A 24,061-nucleotide genomic window follows, 5' to 3' on the forward strand; every position below is an offset into this window, starting at 1 on the left:
ATTAAAAAATTAATTTATATTTTAATATCAATAAAATATTAAAATATCATTACGATTTATCTAAAAAAATACTTTTTATATTTTATATATATGTGTCCCCATATCTTATAAGATTTTAAAATGTACGTATCGTCGTGTCCCGTATCCGTGTCAGTGTCCGTGCATCATAGCACTTGACAAATCAATTTAAAATTATTTTTTAGAAATTAATGTTTTGAAATTCTTAAAAAAAACTTGACTCATATTACTGATATCAGTATCTTTTACTAACTAAATTAAAGCATTAAATTGGTTTTTACTTTTTACTTTTTAAACAAAAAAAAGAAGTTAGATGCTTACCATTAATAGGTACTATTAGTCAGTGCCACCGACCTGATCATAGCAATAAGTAAGGCATTCCCTTAACTTCCTTGATATATAGGGATACTGACTCCAGCACTTGCTTATACACTCCTTCGCATCAAATGCAATATAATAATATGGACTCCAACTTCTTTCTTCTTCAGGAATTGTATTATCAAATTTCGCATTAACTGAACAAATAACCATTTCAGTTATCAACATTATTACAATTGCATTTCTCACAATGCTCTTAGCCATATCTCTCTCTCTCATCTCTTAGTTTTTATTTGGAATCACAAGTTTTTGCAGACCAGGCCAGATTTTTATAGAGACTTAAAATCTCGCCTGATATTATTATATGAAATATGATTTTAGACTTAGGATATTCCTCGCTTATTAGTTTAATTTGTACCCCCTCCTCAAACTAAAAGATGCAAAATCACCAATATAAATTAAAGAACTTCTCGTTGTAGCAAAGTAGTGCTGTTTTAGATTAGTTTATTATCTCAATTAAATTTATATGAGAGATGTGACATCATTAGAAAAAGCAAAATGGCTAAAATTCATTATATATAAGATTGGTATCAATTTTTATAAATTATAAAAAGATAGATAGATAAATTGGATATGATTATGCAACACGGTTCTAAATATAAAATATATATTAACACATTCCTAAACCAAGAATATAGTGTACTCTGTACAATTTTGAAAATCGAAGATGAGCGGTGGAGTAAGCGGGGAAGAGACTTTGAGGGTGAAACACGGTGAGGCAGCCGGTAATATCGGCGGAAGAGATAAGGGGGAGAGCGGGGGAGGGATTGCATCAGGGGAAAAGGAGGATCATATTTCGGGAGAGGTTTCTAAGCCTTTGAAGGTTTCTTTCAGGGACAAAGTTGTGGGTTCCAAGATTGCTAAAGCTTTTTCACTTGTTGAAACTTTATCGGGAGATAACATTGCGGTAGTTTCTGGGAAGCAAGGAGATCTCTTGCCACCGAGTGTCACGTTTACCCAAGAAGCTAAGAATTGCTTGGCAGAACCTTATAATGATGCTATAGTGATTAAGGTGCTAGGTAAACATTATAGCTACACTGCATTGTCTCATAAACTCCGAACGGTATGGAGGATTAAGGGAGGTTTTGATTTATTGGACGTGGGATTTGACTACTTTCTTGTGAAGTTTGATGTAGCTGAGGAGCGAGAAACTACTCTAGATGACTGTGAGCTCTTTGATCTTAAAGTGACTGGTAGGAGATATACTTGGTATAGAGCAGTTCAGGCTGGCAGGGACTTGGCTAAAAGGTTGGATAGAGCTATAGTTAATGAGGCGTGGATGACAATGTTTCCTGAGGGTTATTCTGAAATTCTTAGCAGGCTTCATTCTGATCATTGTCCTATTTTAGTTCGTTGTCATGGTAGTCCCAGAGTGAAAGGTTCACGTCCTTTTAGGTTTCAAGCTGCGTGGGCAACACATCCTTCTTATAAACATGTTATTAGTAAGGCTTGGAATCAAGAGTTTGGAGGCGTTACCGAAAGGCTTAAGATGGTTCAACAGGCTTCTTTGGACTTCAACTCAAAGATTTTTTGAAATATTTTTGTGCGAAAAAATAAGCTGGAACTTTTTTTGGAATATCAGATTGATCAGATTCAACGGCGTTTGGAGGTTACCGATGTGTTATCTCTGAAAATTAAAGAAGTTGAACTGAGGGAAGATTACAATAGGCTTTTGTTGCAAGAGGAACTTTTTTGGTACCAGAAATCTAGAGAGCAGTGGGTCAAGTATGGGGATAGAAACACTAAATTCTTTCATCTTCAGACTTTGGTACGTAGAAATCATAATAGAGTACATGGATTATATGTTAGAGATGGGTCTTGGTCTACTGATCCAGATATTCTCCAGGAAGAAGCTCTCTCTTTTTACAAGAATCTCTTTGGTACAACAGAAGAGGTTGATGTTGATTGTTTAGGGGATGTTCCGATGCCCACACTAAGTACTGAGGCTTGTGCTAGGTTAATTGACCCTGTCTCTTTTGCGGAAGTCAAGTCAGCAGTATTTAGTATGAGCCCTTTTAAGGCTCCTGGTCCAGATGGCTTTCAAGCTTATTTTTTTAAAGAATATTGGGAGATAGTAGGCACTGAGATTTGGAATATTGTCCGGAGCGCTTTTTTGGGAGAGTTCTTAAATCCTAGCATCATGAAAACTCTGATTGTGCTTATTCCTAAAATTGATAACCCTACCTTTATGAAGGATTTCAGGCCTATTAGCTTATGTAATGTTGTTTATAAAATTATCACAAAAGTATTGACTAACCGACTTCGGCCTTTTCTTCCAGATATTGTTAGTCCTTTACAAGGAGGTTTTATTCCGGGTCGTGGTGCTCCTGATAATATTATTGTGGCCCAAGAAATTCTAAATTTTATGAAGCACACAAAATCCAAGAAAGGTACTCTTGCTTTTAAAATTGATCTTGAAAAAGCTTATGATAGGGTGGATTGGAGGTTTTTGGAGAGTACTCTCATTGCTTTTAGTTTTCCTATCATCACTGTTAATTTGATTATGACTTGTGTCCGTGCATCATCTCTTTCTATTATGTGGAATGGGAATAGATTGGATAGTTTTGCTCCTAGAAGGGGGCTTAGACAGGGCGATCCAATGTCTCCTTACTTATTTGTGCTTTATATGGAAAGACTTGCTTGCTATATATCTCATAAGGTGGTCGAGGGTGTGTGGAAACCAGTTTCTGTCACTAGGGATGGCCCAAAATTTTCTCATTTGATGTTTGCAGATGATCTCTTACTCTTCTGTCAGGCTACAAAGAGTCAGGTCCAAATGGTCATGCATTCTCTTAACATTTTTTGCAAGGCATCTGGCATGAAAGTGAATCTATGATGAGACAGTTCCTTTGGAAGGGTCAAGTTGATGGTAAAGGTCTTTCTCTTGTTAATTGGAGGACCGTGATCACTCCAAAAAAATTTGGTGGCCTGAGTGTTAGAGATCCTGCGTGTGTTAATATATCTTTACTTGGTAAATTGGTGTGGCAACTTTTTTATTGTCAGGACAAGCCTTGGGTTGCTCTATTGAGGGCGAAGTATATGAGGAATGAGGGAGTTTTAGATGGCCCTGTCCCTTGCAATGCTTCTCATGTTTGGAAGAGTATCTCAAAGGCTTTTGGTGCTCTTAAGGATGCCTTCTCTTGGTGCGTTGGGTCACTTGATCAATCTTTTTGGTTTGACAATTGGAGTATTGAGGGTCCAATTGCTCAAGATGTCCCTTTTGTACATATATCTGACTCTGATTTAACTATTAGAGACGTTTGGAAAGATGGTCAATGGAATCTCCATGATATTTTCTCTATCATTCTAGAAGATGTCAAACAACGTTTGAATGCTTATAATCCGGATTTGAATGCTGGAGAGAGTTCGGGTTGGTCGTGGGGTGTGGCATCTTCTAGACTTTACTCAGCTAGGAGTGGGTACAGTTGGCTAGCCAAAAGAAAGTTTGACTGGAATGAGCATGATAATTGGTTGTGGGTATGGCAACTGCATATTCCTGAGAAGTACAAGTTCTTGATTTGGCTCAGTCTTCATAATGCTATTCCTACGACAGAGTTTCGTTTGGGTCGTGGTTTAGCTTTATCTAGCACCTATCATCGATGTCAGAATGGTTCTGAATAAATTCTTCATTGTCTTCGGGAGTGCCCTAGTGCCAAGGAGGTCTGCAACCTTTTAGGCCTGTATTCAGATAACTCGAATTTACATGACTTTAGGAGAATTATCACCGTAAAAACTAGTTTATATGATAGAAGAGTCCAAAGTCTTATAAGATTTTTTTTTTTAGGTGTTGATCCTGCGATACTCATAACATATGGTATATCTAAACATGTTGGGATCATCAACTCCCTCATGTCAATCAAATATGTTGTTTGTTATTGAAGGCAACATTGCAAAACAAGGTAAGGTTGTGCTTTGGTTATTTATGCAGAATAATGTGTCAAATTAAAAGGGATGACAATTTCTATAAAAGGGAAAACAGCCTAAGTCCAATCGCAACTTTGTTGGTTCGTTGTGATTAATCTTTTATTATGTACCATAAAATAAAAAGAAAAATGAGACCAATCATTAATTATTAGTCAACCTTAGTTTTCATCGATTTGCTTCACTATGTTAGAAAGTATTATATCCACTTCTTGTTTTAAACTTTGGCTTTAGTTTCACAAAAGTGCTACATGCACGTAAAAAAAACCAATCATAAAGTATTCATATATAAATATACGTTTCGTTTAACTTATTTTCAATATATATTCTATATGAGTGGTTGATTTTGATATAATTGTTAATTGCATCTTGTGATTGTTACAATGTACATCAATGAATGATCCACCATGTTTTAAAGTTCTAATCTGCCATGTTATCCACAAAGCCTGTTTCCACTCTTCAATATTATTGATTGCACAATGGTTTCTTCTCTGCTTTTGCTTCTTCTTACCCTTTTCCCTTCAAATGTTCACCCATTACATTTCAATATAACAGATTTCAGTGATGTTGAGAGTGCAAGCAAAGATATGGCATATGAAGGTGATGCCAAAGTTGCCAACGGGTTCATAGAGCTCAACAGGTATGACTACTATCGAACCGGCCGAGCCGTTTACAGCCAGCCTTTGCACCTTTGGGATTCATCCTCTAAGATTCTCACAGACTTCACAACCTCCTTTAGATTCACTATTCAAGGACCAGAATCCAATAGCAGTGATTATAATGTACTTGCTGATGGATTTGCCTTCCACATGGCTCCTTTGAATTTCACAACTCCACCCAACTCAGCTGGTGGCAATTTTGGACTATTCAACCTTTCCACACATTTTGGCATACCCCAAAATCAAATGTTTATGGTGGAATTTGACACATTCCAAAATAAAGATTATGATCCTCTAGAGCTAGAGCACCATGTTGGGATCAACGAAAATTCTGTCAAATCCATCAAGTATACTAAGTTTGATATTGAAGGAAACATTGGGAAACAAGGTCATGCTTTAATTACCTATAATTCTTCTACCAAGAACCTTGTTGTGTCTTGGTCTTTCAATGGAGCTAGCACTCATACTCTGTCTTGTGAGATTGACCTCTCCAAAATCCTACCAGAGTATGTGACAGTTGGATTCTCAGCTGCAACTGGCCACCGCTCGAACACACAACACAACATTCATTCTTGGGAATTCAATTCAACTTTGGATTCCACCGATTCTGAGGTAAACAGAAAGAAGAGGCAAAAAAGGATCATAGAAATTGTTGCACTGACTTGCTCAATAATTGTATTGGTGCTTATGGTATGTGTTTGTCTTATCAAGAAAAGAATTGCCAAGCTTCTACATGATGATCAAGTATCAGTCGCCAATGACTTGGACGAAGCATCACTACCTAGAAGATTCAAGTACAAGGAACTAGTTCAAGCCACCAATGAGTTCTCAAATGATAGAAAGCTTGGAAGTGGAGGATCAAGTCAAGTTTACAAAGGTTTTCTAAGTCACTCAGGACGTGCAGTCGCAGTGAAGAGGATTTTCGCTGATATTCAAGGAGGTGAGAAAATATTCATCAATGAAGTGAAGATAATAAGCCGTCTTATACACAGAAACTTGGTGCAATTCATAGGGTGGTGCCACAACAAACAAGAGTTCTTCCTAGTTTTCGAGTACATGCCTAATGGAAGCCTAGACACTTATCTCTTTGGAACAAGAAGAGCTCTGCCTTGGGATGCAAGGTACAAGATAGCTTTAGGTGTGGCCACGGCGCTTCATTATCTTCATGAAGATGCAGAACAATGTGTGCTTCATAGAGATATTAAGTCTGCTAACATTCTATTGGACACAGATTTTAGCACCAAGCTTTGTGATTTTGGCATGGCAAAATTGGTAGACCCAAGATTGAAGACTCAAAGGACAGGAGTTGTAGGGACATATGGGTACTTGGCACCAGAATATCTCAATGGAGGAAGGGCTAGCAAAGAATCAGACATATATAGTTTTGGGATTGTAGCTTTGGAAATTGCATGTGGAAGGAAGACTTACCAAGATGGAGAATATCATATTCCTCTAGTGAAGTGGGTATGGCAACTCTATGTGGAAGGGAATATTCTGAATGTTGCTGATGAAGGATTGAACAATAATTTTGATGAACTTCAAATGACATGCTTGCTAATTGTGGGACTATGGTGTACCAACCCGAATGACAAGGAAAGGCCGAAAGCAGCACAAGTGATCAAGGTTCTTCAACTTGAATCGCCGCTACCTGAGCTTCAACATGATATGCATGATCATCCTCTTCAACCAACCATGGTGAAGTTTAGAACTTCTTTTCAATCATCATCCATCAGCAATAGCCTTGTTATTGATGGACGTTAGTGTCTAAGCAGAGATAAGATATTTCACTTGAAATGAAATTGCTTTGGTTAATATAAATCGGTGGTACAACTTATATTTAAATATAATAAATAAATAAAAACTCCAATAACAGTGACACTATAACCTTTTTCTCGATTGCATACTCTATATTTTGGTTGACCTGTGTTTATATAAGGAAAAAAAAAAGGGACACATCAATGATTAATAATATAATAATGGAGATTTATCATTGACTACCTTAAAGTCTTTCCCATGAAAACATTTTTGTAACAACCTTGTTGGCATCTAGTTTTTGGCTTATTAGCTTATTAATCTTCCACTTGGATGCTGTACCTGCTTTTCTAATTTTTGCATTTCCTTACCAATAAGCTTATAAATCAGCCAATGCATATGGATATTACAGATCAACCCTGTTTCCAGGTTATGATCAAACATGTTAGCTACTTTAGTCTGTTTCCACTCCCATAACATTGTTTTTCTTCTTCTTTTCACCCTTTCCCCTTCAATAGTTCACTCACTACACTTTAATATAGATAGCTTCAATGAAAAGGACAATATGGTATCATATGAAGGTGATGCCATACCTTTTGAAGGGTCCATAGAGCTGAACATAAATGACATCAATCGAGTTGGACACGCAGTCTATAACGAACCTTTGCACCTTTGGGACTCATCAACCAAGGCTCTCACCGACTTCTCAACCGCTTTCTCATTCACCATTTCTCAGCCAACTAACAAAACCGCCGACGGCTTTGCCTTCTACATGGCACCTCTTGGCTACCAAATTCCACCCAACTCATATGGTGGCGCTCTTGGACTCTTCAACTCAACAACACAATATGGTGTAGTACAAAATCATGTTTTTATGGTGGAATTTGACACATTTATAAATCCTGAGTATGATCCCGGTGAACGTCATGTTGGGATCAACAGCAACTCTCTCAAATCCTTAACCTATGCTTGGTATGATTTTGAAGACAACATTGGCAAGAAAACTCATGCTTTGATTACTTATAATTCTTCCACCAAGATCCTTAATGTGTCTTGGTTTTTCAATGCTACTAGCACCAACACATTGTCCTATGAGATTGACCTTAGGGGAATCTTACCAGAGTATGTGACGGTTGGATTTTCAGCTGCAACTGGCCCTTTAGAGTTTGAGCGAAATGTTATTCATTCTTGGAATTTCATGTCAACTTTGGAGTCCATGGATTCTGAGGTAAACAAAAAGAAGAAGAAGAAGAAGCAAAAAATGGTTATAGTTGCAGTAGCTGCTTCAATTTTTTTAGTGCTGGTGATAGGTAGTGTCTATTGGTTGACCATAATCATCAAGAAGAGAAGAACCAAGCAAGTTCGAGATGATGATCTTGGAGGCACATTGGTGACTTCAGATCTTGGCAAAGCATCTATACCTAGAAGATTTGATTACAGAGAATTAGCTGCAGCCACTGATGGTTTCTCAAAAGATAAAAGGCTTGGAAGAGGAGGCTCTGGTGAAGTTTACAAAGGATTCCTAAAAGATTTAGGACGTTTTGTCGCTGTGAAAAAGATTTTCGCTGACTTTCAAAACTCTGAGAAAATATTCATCAATGAGGTGAAGATTATAAGTCGCCTTATACATAGAAATCTGGTACAATTCATAGGGTGGTGTCATGAGCAACAAGAGTTCTTATTAGTTTTCGAGTACATGCCTAATGGAAGCCTCGATACGCACCTCTTTGGCAGTAGAAGAACTTTGGCTTGGGATGTAAGGTACAAGATGGCACTAGGCATTGCCACAGCACTTCATTACCTTCATGAGGATGCAGAACAATGTGTACTGCATAGAGATATTAAGTCAGCTAATGTTTTGTTGGACACAGATTTCAGCACTAAGCTTGGCGACTTTGGGATGGCGAAGTTAGTAGACCCGACATTGAAGACTCAAAGGACAGGAGTTGTAGGGACATATGGGTACTTGGCACCAGAATATCTCAATGGAGGAAGGGCTAGCAAAGAATCAGATATATATAGTTTTGGGATTGTAGCTTTGGAAATTGCATGTGGAAGGAAGACTTACCAAGATGGAGAATATCATATTCCTCTAGTAAAGTGGGTATGGCAACTCTATGTGGAAGGGAATATTCTGAATGTTGCTGATGAAGGATTGAACAAGAATTTTGATGAACTTCAAATGACATGCTTGCTTATAGTGGGACTATGGTGTACCAACCCAAATGACAAGGAAAGGCCAAAAGCAGCACAAGTGATCAAGGTTCTTCAGCTTGAATCACCACTACCTGCACTTCCACATGATATGCATGATCATCGCCTTCGACCAACCATGGAGAATTTTAGAAATTCTTCTCAATCATCACCCATCACAAATAGCCTTGTCAATGATGGACGTTAGTTTCATGTAAAAGAAATTGAATTAATCAATTTGGTGCAGCTAGTTTTCAAGTGGCTATACAATATTGTCTATTTTTCTAAGACGAGATAAGATATTTCACTTGAAAATGAAATTGCTTTTGCTAATGTGGTTATAAATCCGTGGCACAAGTTATATGATAAAAAAATATTTAAAAATAATTAAAAACTCCAATAACAGAGACGTTTTAACCTTTTGTCAATTTCATACCACAATCTCTCCACAATTTCAAGCATCAATAGCTTGGTATTTTCATGTATCCTAATGTGAGAATCTAACTAACTAAGAGAAGGTAAGAGTGCTCGGTCTATTTACCTTCAACACTGCTTACTAGAGACACTAATTCAACATTCTTGGATTCTAGAGAGTGATCAATAGCTACCTTGGAGTCTAAGCTTTCCCTTGGATGAATCAGACCATTCGGATCAGCTCTAGGCAGCAAAAACAGCAAGCAAAGCAGACTGAGTCTCAGAATATTCCGAATCAAAATAGCTAACCAAAGGTTATCGAACCTTTAAACACTGAAACTTTAATCTTTTCTCTATTACATACTCCATATTCTGTTGACCTGTGTTAATCTAAAGGAGAAAAAAAGGACACATCAATGATTAATAATATATTTGGGATTTATCATTGACTATCTTAAAGTCTTCCCCATGAAAGCATTTTTGTCTCAACCTTGTTGGCATCTAGTTTTGGCTTATTAGCATATTAATCTTCCACTTGGATGCTTTGTATCTGCTTTTCTATTTTTTGCATTTCCTTACCCAAAAGCTTATAAATCATCCATTGCTTATGGATATTACAGATCAACACTGTTTCCAAATTATGATCAAACATGTTAGCTACTTTAGTCTGTTTCCACTTACATAACTGCACAATGGTTTCTTCTCTGCTTCTGCTTCTTCTTACCATTTTCCCTTCAAATGTTGACCCATTACATTTCAATATAATAAATTTCAGTTCTGTTGAGAATGCAAGAAAAGATATGGCATATGAAGGTGATGCTAAAGTTGCCAACAACGGGTTCATAGAGCTCACCAGTTATGACTTCTATCGAACTGGAAGAACCATTTATGGCCAGCCTTTCCACCTTTGGGATTCATCCACTAAGGTTCTCACAGACTTCACAACCTCTTTTACATTCACTATTCACGGATCAGAATCCAATAGTAGTGTACTTGCTGATGGCTTTGCCTTCCACATGGCTCCTTTGAGTTTCACAACTCCACCCAACTCAGCCGGTGGCAATTTTGGACTATTCAACCTTTCCACACATTTTGGCATACCCCAAAATCAAATGTTTATGGTGGAATTTGACACATACCAAAATAAAGATTATGATCCTCTAGATCTAGAGCAACATGTTGGGATCAACAAAAATTCCCTCAAATCCATCAATTATACTAAGTTTGATATTGAAGGAAACAATGGGAAACAAGGTCATGCTTTAATTACCTATAATTCTTCTACCAAAAACCTTCTTGTGTCTTGGTCTTTCGATGGAGCTAGCACCCATACTCTGTCTTGTGAGATTGACCTCTCTGAAATCCTACCAGAGTATGTGACAGTTGGATTCTCAGCTGCAACTGGCCGCCGCTCGAAAACACAACACAACATTCATTCTTGGGAATTCAACTCAACTTTGGATTCCACCGATTCTGAGGTAAACAGAAAGAAGAGGCAAAAAAGGATCATAGAAATTGTTGCAATGACTTGCTCAATAATTGTCTTGGTGCTTATGGTATGTGTTTGTCTTATCAAGAAAAGAATTGCCAAGCTTCTACATGATGATGGCAACAGCAGATACAAAGTAGTCGCCAATGACTTGGACGAAGCATCACTACCTAGAAGATTCGAGTACAAGGAATTAGCTCAAGCTACCAATGAGTTCTCAAATGATAGAAAGCTTGGAAGTGGAGGATCAAGTCAAGTTTACAAAGGTTTTCTAAGTCACTCAGGACGTGCGGTCGCAGTTAAGAGGATTTTCGCTGATATTCAAGGAGGCGAGAAAATATTCATCAATGAAGTGAAGATAATAAGCCGTCTTATACACAGAAACTTGGTGCAATTCATAGGGTGGTGCCACAACAAACAAGAGTTCTTCCTAGTTTTTGAGTACATGCCTAATGGAAGCCTAGACACTCATCTCTTTGGAAATAGAAGAGCTTTGCCTTGGGATGCAAGGTATAAGATAGCTTTAGGTGTGGCCACGGCACTTCATTATCTTCATGAAGATGCAGAACAATGTGTTCTTCATAGAGATATTAAGTCTGCTAACATTCTATTGGACACAGATTTTAGCACCAAGCTTTGTGATTTTGGCATGGCAAAATTGGTAGACCCAAGATTGAAGACTCAAAGGACAGGAGTTGTAGGGACATATGGGTACTTGGCACCAGAATATCTCAATGGAGGAAGGGCTAGCAAAGAATCAGACATATATAGTTTTGGGATTGTAGCTTTGGAAATTGCATGTGGAAGGAAGACTTACCAAGATGGAGAATATCATATTCCTCTAGTAAAGTGGGTATGGCAACTCTATGTGGAAGGGAATATTCTGAATGTTGCTGATGAAGGATTGAACAAGAATTTTGATGAACTTCAAATGACATGCTTGCTTATAGTAGGACTATGGTGTACCAACCCGAATGCCAAGGAAAGGCCGAAAGCAGCACAAGTGATCAAGGTTCTTCAGCTTGAATCGCCGCTACCTGCACTTCCACATGATATGCATGATCATCCTCTTCAACCAACCATGGAGAATTTTAGAAATTCTTCTCAATCATCACCCATCACAAATAGCCTTGTCAATGATGGACGTTAGTTTTATGTAAAAGAAATTTAATTAATCAATTTGGTAAAGCAAGTTTTATGGGTTAGTGAGAGCTATGTTTTATAGCAAGTCCCTTTGATTTAAGGATGAAATTTTCAAGTGGCTATACAATATTGTCTATTTTCTAAGCAGAAATAAAATATTTCACGTGAAACTTAAATTGCTTTTGTTAATTTGGTTATAAATCTGTGGCACAAGTTATATGACAGAAAAATATTTAAAAATAATTAAACTCGAACAACAGAGACATTTTAACCTTTTGTCAATCTCATGCCACAATCTCTCCACAATTTCAAGCATCAATAGCTTGGTATTTTCATGTATCCTAATGCGAGAATCTAACTAACTGAGAGAAGGTAAGAGTACTTGGTCTATTTACCTTCAACACTGCTTACTAGAGACACTAGTTCAACATTCTTGGATTCTAAAGAGTGGTCAATAGCTACCTTGGAGTCTAAGCTTTCATGTGGAAGAATCAGAGCATTCCGATCAGCTCTAGGCACCAAAAACAGCATGCAAAGAGGACTGAGTCTCAGAACATTCCGTATCAAAATAGCTAACCAAAGGTTTTCGAACCGTGTTCTTGTGATCTTAAATATATGGAGCACAAATCCTCCAGCCCATGATGATGATAGAACTCCAACATTATCAATAGACATAAGCAAGGCAAAGAAGGTGCCTTCAATACCTGAGGGACAAAGCTTTGAGCTAAGCACAAGCATAGGCATCCATTTGAGCCTACTTGTCATTTGAGCTATGCTTTCGACTATCACAACAAAGAAATAGTCAGGTATACCAAAGTTGAGGTTCCATCTCAGGACCAGAACCAGATCAAGCATACCCGATAGACCGTACAGCAACTGAGTCCAGAAGAGAACGTCTCGGAATGCATAATCCTTTAGAGCATATTGGTAAAGTATTGCACCCAAAAGGGATCCCACTGAACTGATGGAGAATATAAAACCAACACTTTCCTGCATAGGAAATGAAAGGAAAAGATTAGTGGCAAGCAAGCAAGAAGCAATGAATTATATCAGGAATAAGATACTTTAATTAAACTAGGTAGAATGAAGCTATAAATGAGCACAAGGATCTAATCTCTCAATTATCCTATTAAGTTAATACTAGTGATGGAGACAATTCTCACTTAATACTAGTGATGTTTGTGGAAATTCTTCCTATCATAAATGATTTATCCTCCTAAGCTGTCATCCTTAACTTTCTCTTAATTACTAAATAGAAAAAGATTTGATTACTTTGTAAGATTCCAAGACATATATTATATCTACTTTGTTCTTTATTTACTAATTAGGTCGATTTTTAAAATGATATTGCATCACTTTTTTCATATAGGAAGAGTAGTCATGACAATACCTCAGAGAAAGCTGGTCCACCCTTTGAATCTGTATACCAATAGAACATTCCTTCAAGGATATTCAAACTCAGTGCAAGTGATAAATACATGTATAAGCAAGGCCTCCAAACACTTTCGCTCTTCAAAGTAGACCACATTGCCTTGCCAGCATCAATAAACTTTTGGTTCACCTATACACAACATGGGAAATCAGATTATCCATGTTATCCATGGAACGACATAAATACTCAAAATTACTTTTGCAATGAAGTTTAGACATAGAGATATGTTATACCTGTCTGTAGGAAAAGTCATGCATATGGGGCTCGTCAAGTAGAAAACCAAGCAAGATTAGAAGTCCAGATGGGATAGTCATCAAACCAAACACTCCCTATGAAGAAAGATCATAATACAATACAAGTCATGAAGTGCACAAAAGACAAGAAGAAACTGTGGATTTGATTTTTAAAAAATGAAAGGTTGCAAGAGCTAACCATAGGGCCTATAAGGTGAACAAAGATACCACTAATGGAGAATCCTAATAGTGCTCCAACAGAAGAACTGAAGGCACATAAACTCTGAATATCAGCAGCAAGTAAAGGATGAGCGATACTGTTCTGCGCCACGCAGGCGTCAATCGTCACATCTGCTATTGCCGCCCCAGCACTTCCAGCTGTTAATGACAAAAGTGCCAACACAAGATGCAGGTTTTCATGCAAGGACAACAAAAGCATTGCAATTACTCCTAAGAAACCTGCAATCAGAGAGGAGCAGAAAATCACATTGTTATGTATTGTAATGAACCAAATTCTCAGTCTCTTCACCAATCCTTGCAAGAAGCATTTATATCTGTAAAGCACCATGTTAATAGAATCACATGATGCAAATTTCATGGTTGTAAACCCTTCTAAAGTTGTCACAAGAGAAACTAACTTGTACTAAGGCTAGTGGTAAAATTCCAACTTAGAGGCAGCATCATACCACTCCTAAGGATATAATATGTCAACAATTCATTTCACCAGAGAAAGGTAAATACTTCAAATGATATCATTGCAACTCACAGGACTAGAATGTTGTGATTCATTTTCTGTAGTTAAATAGAGTATGAAAATGTATGCACATGAACATGTATCTAAACTGCTTAGTTCCTCATATACTACTTCATCTTCCCATCCAGGTTGTTCTCAAAAAGAAGATCAGAGTTTGTTAAAGTATAGTTAGGATAACTAAGATCAATTCAGTCAGTTACAAAATACATATTACTTTGGGTTGGTTCAATTAGGTAGGTGGTTATGATTAATTAGATGATTGGAAACATTCCTTGTAGTAGGCGGGTTACATTGTGGTAGAATGGTAATTTAGTTAGCATTTTCTCCCAAACTTTTCTTTAGTAATACCAAATGGTCCTTAATGGGTTCCTATAATAAGAAGTTTATCCACTGATACTAATACTATATATTATAAAGTTAAAACCAACTATGGGTTGGTTGAGTGGTAGGCAAGCTCATCCCCAATGATGGGACAAACCAATTCTGGGAGAGGCAACAAAAGTTCCTCAAGCCAAACTAGTTGGATTCCTGGTGATCGGGTTCAGAACTCGGAAGCACACTGAGCCACTGCCCAATATTTCAGTGTCCCCAATTAAGACTTATGAGATACTATCTGATTAACTTTTCAGAAATAAGGTATGCCATCCCCAATAGCACTATCGTACTGTGAAGAAAAATGAAGATCATAATCCACTTCCTTTCCTTGAAATCAAATTATTCAAAAGAATTGAGAAGTGCCACAACTAAATGGCTTTACCAAGATTCAATCTCCCATAACATCTAAATCTAATTTACTGTTCTCCTCATCTATTACTACCGAGCTTCAACTATGTACACTGATTAAAAGTCACAACATGCACACATTTAGCATTCAATTAAGTTCATTTAAAATGATCAAGATTCAGGAAAAACATAAAAACAACAAAAGAAGTAATTAAGTAAAGCTATACTAGAGTGAACAATCAATCTAAACTTCATATTTAAAGCGTGAATTCAGCTGAACACATAACTAATATTATGTATCTGAACTAAAGAAGATAAATATATATGTATACACACAACAACAGCAACAACTAAGTTTTATCCTACTAGAAGGTCAGACAATGTCATAATATCTAGTTATGAAAACATCATCAAGAAAAGATCTGCACAATGTATTACATACCAGCAAAAATGAAATAAGGTCGCCTCCGGTAGCCGAAAATGGGGATAACATCAGTGAGAAGTCCCCAAAGAGGCTTAACAATCCAAGGAATGGATGTGATTCCAGCATAAACCTGTGCCTCAGATGGCTGCACCTTCTGAACATCTTTCATGTAATACTTTGTTCCAACACCAGCAAGAGAACCACCAAGTCCTTGGCTTATTCCATAAACAACAACCACACCAAACACAAAGCTCCAATGCATTTCCCTTGAAAGCATTCTAAACCAATTGATTGGAATGCAAACCCAATCCCAAATAATACCCTCTGTTGGGTGAAATTGTTCATTTTCCTCTGTAGATTCAGCAAAGGGTTCTTCTTCCTTAGTTTCCTCCTCTTGCATTATCACGCACCCTTTGTGTTATAGACTCAACTACCAAACTTGAAACATGAAACTAAACAAAACCCTCAAATAAAAATTGAACTTTCTATATCAAGCTATCAATCTATCAATCTAGCAAGTGTTAGGTGAACTTTTTTTCTCCTTCCTCTTTCCTAGATTTCAGTTTTGAATCACTTTACACGTAAAACAAAGAAAAATGGGGAATTTTGAAAAGTAAACAATAGGCTGGACCAAGAGGTAGTTGAAAAAGAAAAGTAAAGAAAAGGAACAAAACTTGAACTAAATGAAGCAACTTGTATCAATTGAAAGGAAAATGCCAAAAAGGGTACCATTGGCTACTATTTTTGTGAAATATTGAAGCAACTAAAAGGACAACGATAATAAGATTCAAGACAAGTAGTAACTAGTAACCTTCTAAGAAAACAAAAAGGTCTTTTTTTTATTCCCATGTTTGAAGAATCAGATAAATTATAGTAAATTTCATAATGCTCATATTAAGAATTTTTCTTCTTCCTTCCCTTTGCTCCATCATTTTCATTGTCAAAATGTGTCATATATCTTAATTCTTCCAAGGTTCTGTTGACTTTGTTTAAATTTTTATTTAAGGTGAAAATTGTGCAAGGAAAAAGTGGAATACATATATGATATAATGATGTAAATAAGCAATAAAAAATATTATATGCATACCAAAAAATTATTATGTATTTGTATATAAATATGTGTTGTAATTGATTTGTTATGTGCACCTAAAATAATTAGTATTGATAGATGTTTTCGGTTTTTCTTTTTCCGTCCAAGAAGGTAGGAAAAACAAGAATCTACGTTTTTCTTGGGAATGGATCCTCTCAATTGTTAAAAAAAATTGACAATGTAAAGTGTGATTTCTAACCCTTTATTGCTCCCTCTCTCATATTTATTCTTGATCCCACTTATAAAATTAATGATGAAAAATCATACTTTACTCCCTCAATTGTTAAAAAAAATGGAGAGGATTCATTCCCGTTTTTCTTTTAGTTCTTATATACATGGATTTGAGCATATTTCAATTCTTCTTTTTAATCTCACTCATAATAAAAATGAAAGAACTCTTTCGGTTTTAAAATTTATATCCGAAATTATTAACAAGATTAAAATATTTATTATTTTAACTCATGTTTTATTAATTATCATTTGGTGTATTAACAATAAGAAATTGTTAAGCATATTTTTCAATTTCTTGTTTGCCATGGCGGCTAGCAATTGACTTGTCAAGTCAGGATTATACATCCTCAGACACAGATATGTTACACCTTTCAATTTTCACGAGACAATTCAATAATACAAATTTTAACATGATTTTATATTAGGAAAAATAACAATTAGGAATTATTCCTAAATGGTATTTGACAAGGGGGTGCAAATAGAAAACAAGGACTTGAAACTCAAATGTTACATACAAGAAAATAATCATATGAAACTATAAACTCAATGGCAGAAACCAGTTTAAGAGAGAACAACTTGGCAGCGCACAATCACTAACCACCAAGGCTTCAGATTGGAGCAAATATAATTCAACAATAGCCCTGTATCATTTGCACTAAGAGATGCTACCTTTTTGAATAATTTGCACACTCACATCAAAAGGGAGATGCAAACAATGGCAATGTGTTCAAGCACAAGGGTATGTTTGGTTAATGCACATGACTAAACTGCAATCAAAGAATTTGAGTAAGCAAAACATGAATAGCTGTTAAAAAATTTAAAGGGGGTTGAGTTTCTGCTGTTCTGTCTCCTTAATCTTAGTTTCAAAACTGCAAAATGAGATTTCCGCACGACGCAGCTATTCGATTTCCTTCCATGGATACTTTTAATCATCTGAAATTTTTAACATGCTCAATGGAATTTGTGAATCCATCTTGCTGAAGACAATGAGTTCTTTCAATGAGCAAGTGAGCATAAAGCTGTCTTCAGTGTACAGAAGATGCACATTATAATCTATCAACTGATGCCATGAAAGATGAAACTCCCTTTAATGTCTCTCTAGCAACACCCCACAATAGGAAGAAAGAGATCTCTTTCAGGGGACTTTGGCACATGACTAAGATCTTCGCCGGCTTTACTGTAGAGTGTTTTCTGCACATAAAAAATCATATAACACTGCGAGGCTCTGACTGTCGCTTCATCAACCTCGGTAATCCAAGCATCGTCACACCGGTACCACCGCCTCCTTAACCGCACGAAGGAAACATAATGACCGGACTCGAGCGTCCCTGAATGTGTCACAACTGCAAAGATCTCATACTTGGAAAACATATCTGATTCATTGCCCCCAAAAGTGAAAATTCTGTTTCCGTGTCTGGCTCTGAGGATTGAGGAGGACAAGTATGGGGTCATGTCCAATGAAAAAGGAAAATGTAGGTACTGATCTATTTTTCTTGACGACCTTTTAACAAAGGAGTGCTCGAAACGTTTCACGTGTAGACTAAGTACCAATGGAAGCTTGCCAATAGACATTTGCTTCAACGAATCCTGCCTTTCCTTACAATTCTGGCAGTAGAGTTTCTGGTCGGACCCCAACTTCTCGAGTCGAGTGAACAAATCTAAACAACCAAAAAGCGTAGACATACTGCCTTCCTCATTCTGTTTGATCAGCTTTTTACCCTTTTCAGCTAAAGAGAAATTAGTGTCCAAATCAAGGGAAATATCCATACAAGGGTCAAAGGTTGTTGAGGTGAATCCACAGGCCATACAGGTCACATCTGATCTCAATAGCCCCGAAAATACCCTATGAGCAATACATTCGCAGTCTCCATGACCTGTGAGAAACAATAATCATACATAGTGATATTCGGCGAAAAATAACAACTGACAGAGATATCAGACAAGATTGCATTTTGTTATTATTTCTCTGTACTACTTATATGAAAACCTTTAGATATATCCACACTGTATACCAGGAAAGTTTCACTCTGGTTTTTTATCTTTTAAGCATAGTTCACTTTAATCCTTGACATTTCAAAATTAGCATTTTGGTACTTGAGATTGCACACACTCAATTATTTTAGTTCCAATATACAGATCCACTGATTTGTTACATGTGCTAGCATTGCCATGTGACATGCCCATGCCCAATGGTCAGGGCACGTGATATCTTGGTTGATTCATAATAGAGGGACTAAAATGACCATCAGAGTGCAATCTCAAGGGCCAACATACTCATTTTCAAAAATCAATGACAAATGAATCATGCTCTTCAGACAAAAATACATCAGTATGTACATAACTGCAGTTATTAACACACAAGTTCACATTGTGCAGAACTGTATTCTTTGTTTCCATAAACATGCAGTAAAAGTACCTCTGCTTCCATTCTTTGTTTTTCCCCCAGTCTCATGGAGTGCGTCTAACAATGAAATGAAAAACTCATGAGCATCTTGCTGTTCATAACTTGCTAAATTTGCTGAATGCTGCCACCAGCTTGAAACAAAAACAAAAAGTTTCACCATTCGAAAGAAAACAAGAATATGAGCACCAAAGTTATCATAAAATTTTTGAATTTGAGTATAAGTTGCTCCCACAAACTTTACAAAAGGATTCACATAAACACATCATTAACTTCGAACTTATTACTATGAAAAGCATCAAGTTTAGAGCTGACAGCATTCGTCAGAGGTGATAAAAAAAAGGCTCGCTTTTGTCAAAGATGCCTTCACTGTCGAACTTGCTACTTTTGTCACTTCATGTCTTAATCAAACAAATTCATCTCAAATCAAAATCTTCAAACTTAAGTCATTCACAAGTGAAGAAATATTATGATACTTGAAAGGTATAAACTGCTTGACAAATTCACCGCAAATTTCATCTTGATTTTGTTTCTTCTAACAGCGGTGCCTATGTGAGTTTAGGGTAATTTTTCAACCAGAGTGCATTATTTTGGGTACCATGGGTTTGTTAAGTGGATTTTGGGAGCCAAATGATTAATGTTGCAAACTTTCATATGTTAAATTGATAGCTTACTCTAAAAACTAAAAGCACCAAAAGACATAAAGCTGAGGCACAGATTAAATCCTTCAAAAATGTCACTCAACAATTATCTTCACTAGAAATTAAAAGTCACACTTTGCCTAGTGTAATTTAAGAATGAAAGCAAAAGATGTTAGCTTTTCTAATCAAAAAAGTTTTTTATAACGACAATTGATGTGCATTATTATTGAGAGTAAAAACTAAATTGCAAATAAAGACATATTTAGATATCAATATTGTGATTGTGACCAAATCACAGTTCTTTTTGCCTCAACCACTTATAAAGGCGACACAAGGTTAAAGAGGAAAAGAACATATGTGACATGTATAACAACTTTCAGACCTGTATAGAAACTGAGCAGGGCTATACGGATTTCGATCTCCCGAAAACACAGCTGAAAAGATATCATTGACATCACAAATCAAACAAATCCGATCAGCCATTGTTGTTCTTCTCGAACAAGTCTCGGAATGGTGTCCACCACTCAAGAAATAGTCCCTAAAAGGAGGAGCATGTAGCAAAGCCTGCAGCACAGAATTCATGAAGCATGTGCTACCCAAATTGTTCAAACCCCTCAAACCCATTGGATAACATGATTTTTCCCTCAGATCCCTCAATTTTGTTCTTTGCAAATCCAATCCAAAAACAACCTCAGGAAGCATTCTCCTCCTCTTGATCAATCTCTGGCCAATGCTCTCATTCTCAGTAACAACAAAACCTTTTGGAAATGAGTGCGTTGACATAACAACTTGATCGAAATCAGGGTCATAAATCTGATCACTACACACCCCACAATAAAGTTCAGCCCTTTCAATGTCCACAAACAAATCATGACCAGAATTAGATTGAGGGTGCAAAGGGGTGTGATCCAAACAAGTGAATGAAGAACAAATCAAGCACAAATAGAACCTTCCCTCAGAGGCATTTTTGCAGTAACCATAGCTGCATCTTGGTACTTTTGTGTTTGGTTTCTTCACAGTGGTTTTCCCAATTGGGGTTGTTACAAGGAGCTTCTGAATGGCTTTGTAGCCATTGAAGCCATGCTTGAACTTGTAATCAGCAAGGTGCTGACAAGGTTGTGGGTTTGTGTATGAAGAAGAAGCAGAAGAAGAAGGAGGGTTTCTTTGGAACATAACGTTTATGGATTTGAAAAGGTTAAAATGAATTGACTAACAGAAAAAGACAAGAATTAAGGTGGTTGTTGTTGCAGAAACTGAAGCGTTTGTTATGGTGCCTCTGAATGATGTGATCGGAAAAGAATGAATGAAGATGATGGGAAAAAAATCTGACCCCAAAAAAAATGGGAAAAAAAAAACTCTAATGTTGATTAATACTTGTAGTTAAAGTGTTCATGTAAGGGAAGATGATAAATGATAAATTATGATGTAACAACATAAGAACAAAACATGCTTCTATCTATCAAAAGATTGCTTTGCTTTATCTGAAAAAAATAATCACAACTCAAGTCTGAAAGGGAAGACCCAAATGAAATTGCTTCTATGCTTTTGCTTTTTCATATTAAAGAAAAACAAATAAAAAAAAGAAAAGGAAAAAGAAAAAGAAGAAGAAAAGAATTAAAAGAAAAATGAAAAAGAGAAACCGACTCAGTAAGTCAGTAATCCATTCATATAATAATGATCATATTGAGTTAAATTGGTACTTTCGCAATTATATTTTCATCCAATTAAATAACTGTGTTTATAAAATTTTTAATAAAGAAACAATTGAATTAATATTGTTATTGAATTAATAATATATAAAAATTAAATCCAATCCAATTGATTAATATATAGAAGAAAAGAATTAGTATTCCTTAGTTATTGAATAGAGTGTGGTGGTAGTGTTGCCAACCATTAAGTAAGATATACCATAATTGGCACTATGTAAAAAGTAATTATCTAAATTAGAATAAAGAAGGAAATGGAAGAATTCTAGACAAATCTGAGGGGTCGGCGATGAAGCTTCAAGCTTATGATGATAGATAGTTGCGTATCAATGCTTCTTTTTTAGGGTAAGACTTTCTTGGTCTTCTTATGATTTGTGGGTCTTGTGGTTGTTTTATGTTTTTGTTCTAGTAGTTTCTCTAGTGGGCTATTTGTTGGTGTTTGGGTTATGCTATTCAGGGGCTCTAGTAATACTGTACTGTCCAATGAATATGCTCTTTAGTTGTCAAAAAAAAAAAGACACAAAATTTCTCTTGATGTCTTGATGCATTTTTTTTTTCATTAATTAAAAACGAAACCTAGTACAAATTCACAGCTACACTCGGGTAGTCTTTTACCTCCTATGATGCACGGACTGACACTTTAACAATCCAACTTTTAATATGTTATGGTCATACAAAGAGTTAAGCGTTACTGAATCACCCTACTATTTATTAACTAACATTTATTATATAAGTCTAATTCGTTGTTAATGTATTAACATTTTACAAGTAATTTTTTTTTTTTAAAAAATTGTTAAACAATTTGTCATCACAAGCGTACAGAAGTCAATAACAATACATACATGAATATAAATGGAAATATATATGCATATTTTCATTCGTTAGTATAGTATTTAACGACCCTGTCAATATACATCTCATAGGATAAATATATACATATATGAACATATAACATTTCAGACTCTAGCCATACAAAAAGCCACCTAATCGGTGCCCAAACTAGTTTAGTACTCTTAGATTTTTCTACTTTTTTCTGTATACCAACAAAAAGAGAGATTAAACTAAATAATACTAAGCAAGAATATCGCAAAAAGAATATCATCTAACGTTTTCTAAACTAAACTCAAATATTGTTATTCGATAGGCCTTTCTACGATCCGTCCATAGATACATCACCTCCAAACTGTGGTAGCTCCTCTTCTAGATTCTCTTCTGGGTCTTCTTCCTCTGACTCCTCTGGAATAGGTACTCCACCAGATGAATTGCTACTCCTGTCTTCCAATATAGGTCCATTGGCGTATACCCTGCTAAAGTTTTACCTAGTGGGTCGAACTGTGCCTATAGGTGCTCGGATGGGGATAGTGGTGTCAGAGGTATCAGAGGTATGACAGCATTCGGAGGTGGATTTGAAAGGTATCCTTCACCTGCATCAGACTCAGGTGCCGCCTGATGTTGAGGTTGAGCATGAATCAGTGGACCAGGAAACAGATGACCATGACTGTCATGATGTAGTCAATAGAGAGAAAAGTTGTATGGTTGATCCGGATCAAATTCAGGACTATCTATAGGGTGTGAGAAGGGTCTATTGCGGAGTACGTACAAACGAATACGAGATTCCGTGTCCAAAACATAGTAGCTCTCGAATATCGAATCTTCGTAGATATACGGAGGGTCTAGTTCATAAAATATTACGCTCGTCTCCATTTGAAGGGGTGAAAAGGGGTAAAAATTTGGGGGTTCTTAGTAAGAATTTCACACAATAATATTCGTTTTACCTTCTTTGAAATTAACAATTCATTTCTTCTTAGTCCAAAGAAAAACACATTCAAAATCATCCATCCCAGACATATTATGAAATTTCAGAAAATCTCAAACAAACATAATACACACATAGCAGTATCATCAAAGAAGTTATGCAGCAAATAAATATAATGCATGTATATTCCTATACAAGTCATGAGTTCATGTGTTAGTTGATTGCCTGTAGCCTGACAATATTTTTAAGATTGGCGTTACGTACCGCCATCCTCATAGAGAAATCATCCTTTCAGTCTCAAGTGAAAAATATGTATCACCATCCCCACTGAATCTTATCCTTCGGGTCTCAAGTGGGCGTTATATATCGTCATCCCCACTAAATCTCATTATTCGAGTCTCAAGTGAGCATTACATATCACTGTCCCCACTAAGTCTCATGTACGATATCTCAATTAAGCTTACATTTTGTCTTCCTTATGAGATCGTGCTTAAAATCAAATTCTTTAATTTCAATAATTCAATATTCCTCAATCTTTCTCTTAATATTTATTCCTTAAACCTTTAAACGTTTTTCTTAATTCTTTAAACCTTAATCCTAAAATCTTAAACTTTAATTCTTTAAAATCTTAATTTTAAACTTTAAACCCTAAATCTTAAATCTTAGACTTTAATTTTTTTTAATTTTAAACTTTTATTCCTTT

The 24,061-nt window shown here is 36.2% G+C and overlaps 5 protein-coding genes and 1 long non-coding RNA gene across 6 annotated transcripts in view; 3 read left to right on the forward strand and 3 right to left on the reverse strand.

Annotated features, from left to right (window-relative positions):
• LOC107648532 overlaps positions 1-749 on the reverse strand; it is a 1,439-nt gene extending 690 nt beyond the window's left edge. The window contains exon 1 of the long non-coding RNA XR_002349473.1: positions 340-749. This is a non-coding gene — a long non-coding RNA (uncharacterized LOC107648532). The remainder of the gene's footprint in view (positions 1-339) is intronic.
• Positions 4,111-6,773, forward strand: LOC107648527 (L-type lectin-domain containing receptor kinase IX.1-like). The gene has a single exon (XM_016352353.2). It carries the CDS (start codon positions 4,797-4,799, stop codon positions 6,735-6,737), a length of 1,941 nt encoding a protein of 646 aa, XP_016207839.1. The 5' UTR covers positions 4,111-4,796; the 3' UTR covers positions 6,738-6,773.
• LOC107647685 (L-type lectin-domain containing receptor kinase IX.1-like) lies at positions 7,144-9,900 on the forward strand. The gene has a single exon (XM_016351742.2). The coding sequence runs from the start codon at positions 7,171-7,173 to the stop codon at positions 9,127-9,129; it is 1,959 nt and encodes a 652-aa protein (XP_016207228.1). The 5' UTR covers positions 7,144-7,170; the 3' UTR covers positions 9,130-9,900.
• On the forward strand, positions 9,963-12,013 carry LOC107648528 (L-type lectin-domain containing receptor kinase IX.1-like). Its single transcript, XM_016352354.2, has one exon. It carries the CDS (start codon positions 9,986-9,988, stop codon positions 11,972-11,974), a length of 1,989 nt encoding a protein of 662 aa, XP_016207840.1. The 5' UTR covers positions 9,963-9,985; the 3' UTR covers positions 11,975-12,013.
• Positions 12,187-16,476, reverse strand: LOC107605443 (probable folate-biopterin transporter 2). The gene is made up of 5 exons (XM_016307325.2): positions 15,552-16,476; positions 13,832-14,091; positions 13,633-13,728; positions 13,358-13,528; positions 12,187-12,957 (listed from the first exon to the last, which is right to left on the reverse strand). Exons 1-5 carry the CDS (start codon positions 15,931-15,933, stop codon positions 12,355-12,357), a joined length of 1,512 nt encoding a protein of 503 aa, XP_016162811.1. The 5' UTR covers positions 15,934-16,476; the 3' UTR covers positions 12,187-12,354.
• LOC107605445 (ubiquitin carboxyl-terminal hydrolase 22) lies at positions 17,642-21,550 on the reverse strand. Its single transcript, XM_016307326.2, has 3 exons — positions 20,279-21,550; positions 19,271-19,389; positions 17,642-18,728 (listed from the first exon to the last, which is right to left on the reverse strand). Exons 1-3 carry the CDS (start codon positions 21,067-21,069, stop codon positions 17,953-17,955), a joined length of 1,686 nt encoding a protein of 561 aa, XP_016162812.1. The 5' UTR covers positions 21,070-21,550; the 3' UTR covers positions 17,642-17,952.

This window comes from Arachis ipaensis, chromosome B06, assembly GCF_000816755.2.
Source record: "Arachis ipaensis cultivar K30076 chromosome B06, Araip1.1, whole genome shotgun sequence".
In the NCBI taxonomy this organism is placed as follows: Eukaryota; Viridiplantae; Streptophyta; class Magnoliopsida; order Fabales; family Fabaceae; genus Arachis; species Arachis ipaensis.

Coding starts and splice junctions, on each gene's coding strand:
- LOC107605443 (XM_016307325.2), bottom strand. CDS start 15,933: ATGCAAGAGGAGGAAACTAAGGAAGAAGAACCCTTTGCTGAATCTACA. Junction 14,092..15,551: donor ACCTTATTTCATTTTTGCTG/GTATGTAATACA, acceptor CTCTGATTGCAG/GTTTCTTAGGAGTAATTGCA. Junction 13,729..13,831: donor TTCACCTTATAGGCCCTATG/GTTAGCTCTTGC, acceptor CTTTCTTCATAG/GGAGTGTTTGGTTTGATGAC.
- LOC107648527 (XM_016352353.2), top strand. CDS start 4,797: ATGGTTTCTTCTCTGCTTTTGCTTCTTCTTACCCTTTTCCCTTCAAAT.
- LOC107605445 (XM_016307326.2), bottom strand. CDS start 21,069: ATGTTCCAAAGAAACCCTCCTTCTTCTTCTGCTTCTTCTTCATACACA. Junction 19,390..20,278: donor CCTGCTCAGTTTCTATACAG/GTCTGAAAGTTG, acceptor TTTTGTTTCAAG/CTGGTGGCAGCATTCAGCAA. Junction 18,729..19,270: donor AACAAAGAATGGAAGCAGAG/GTACTTTTACTG, acceptor TGTTTCTCACAG/GTCATGGAGACTGCGAATGT.
- LOC107648528 (XM_016352354.2), top strand. CDS start 9,986: ATGTTAGCTACTTTAGTCTGTTTCCACTTACATAACTGCACAATGGTT.
- LOC107647685 (XM_016351742.2), top strand. CDS start 7,171: ATGTTAGCTACTTTAGTCTGTTTCCACTCCCATAACATTGTTTTTCTT.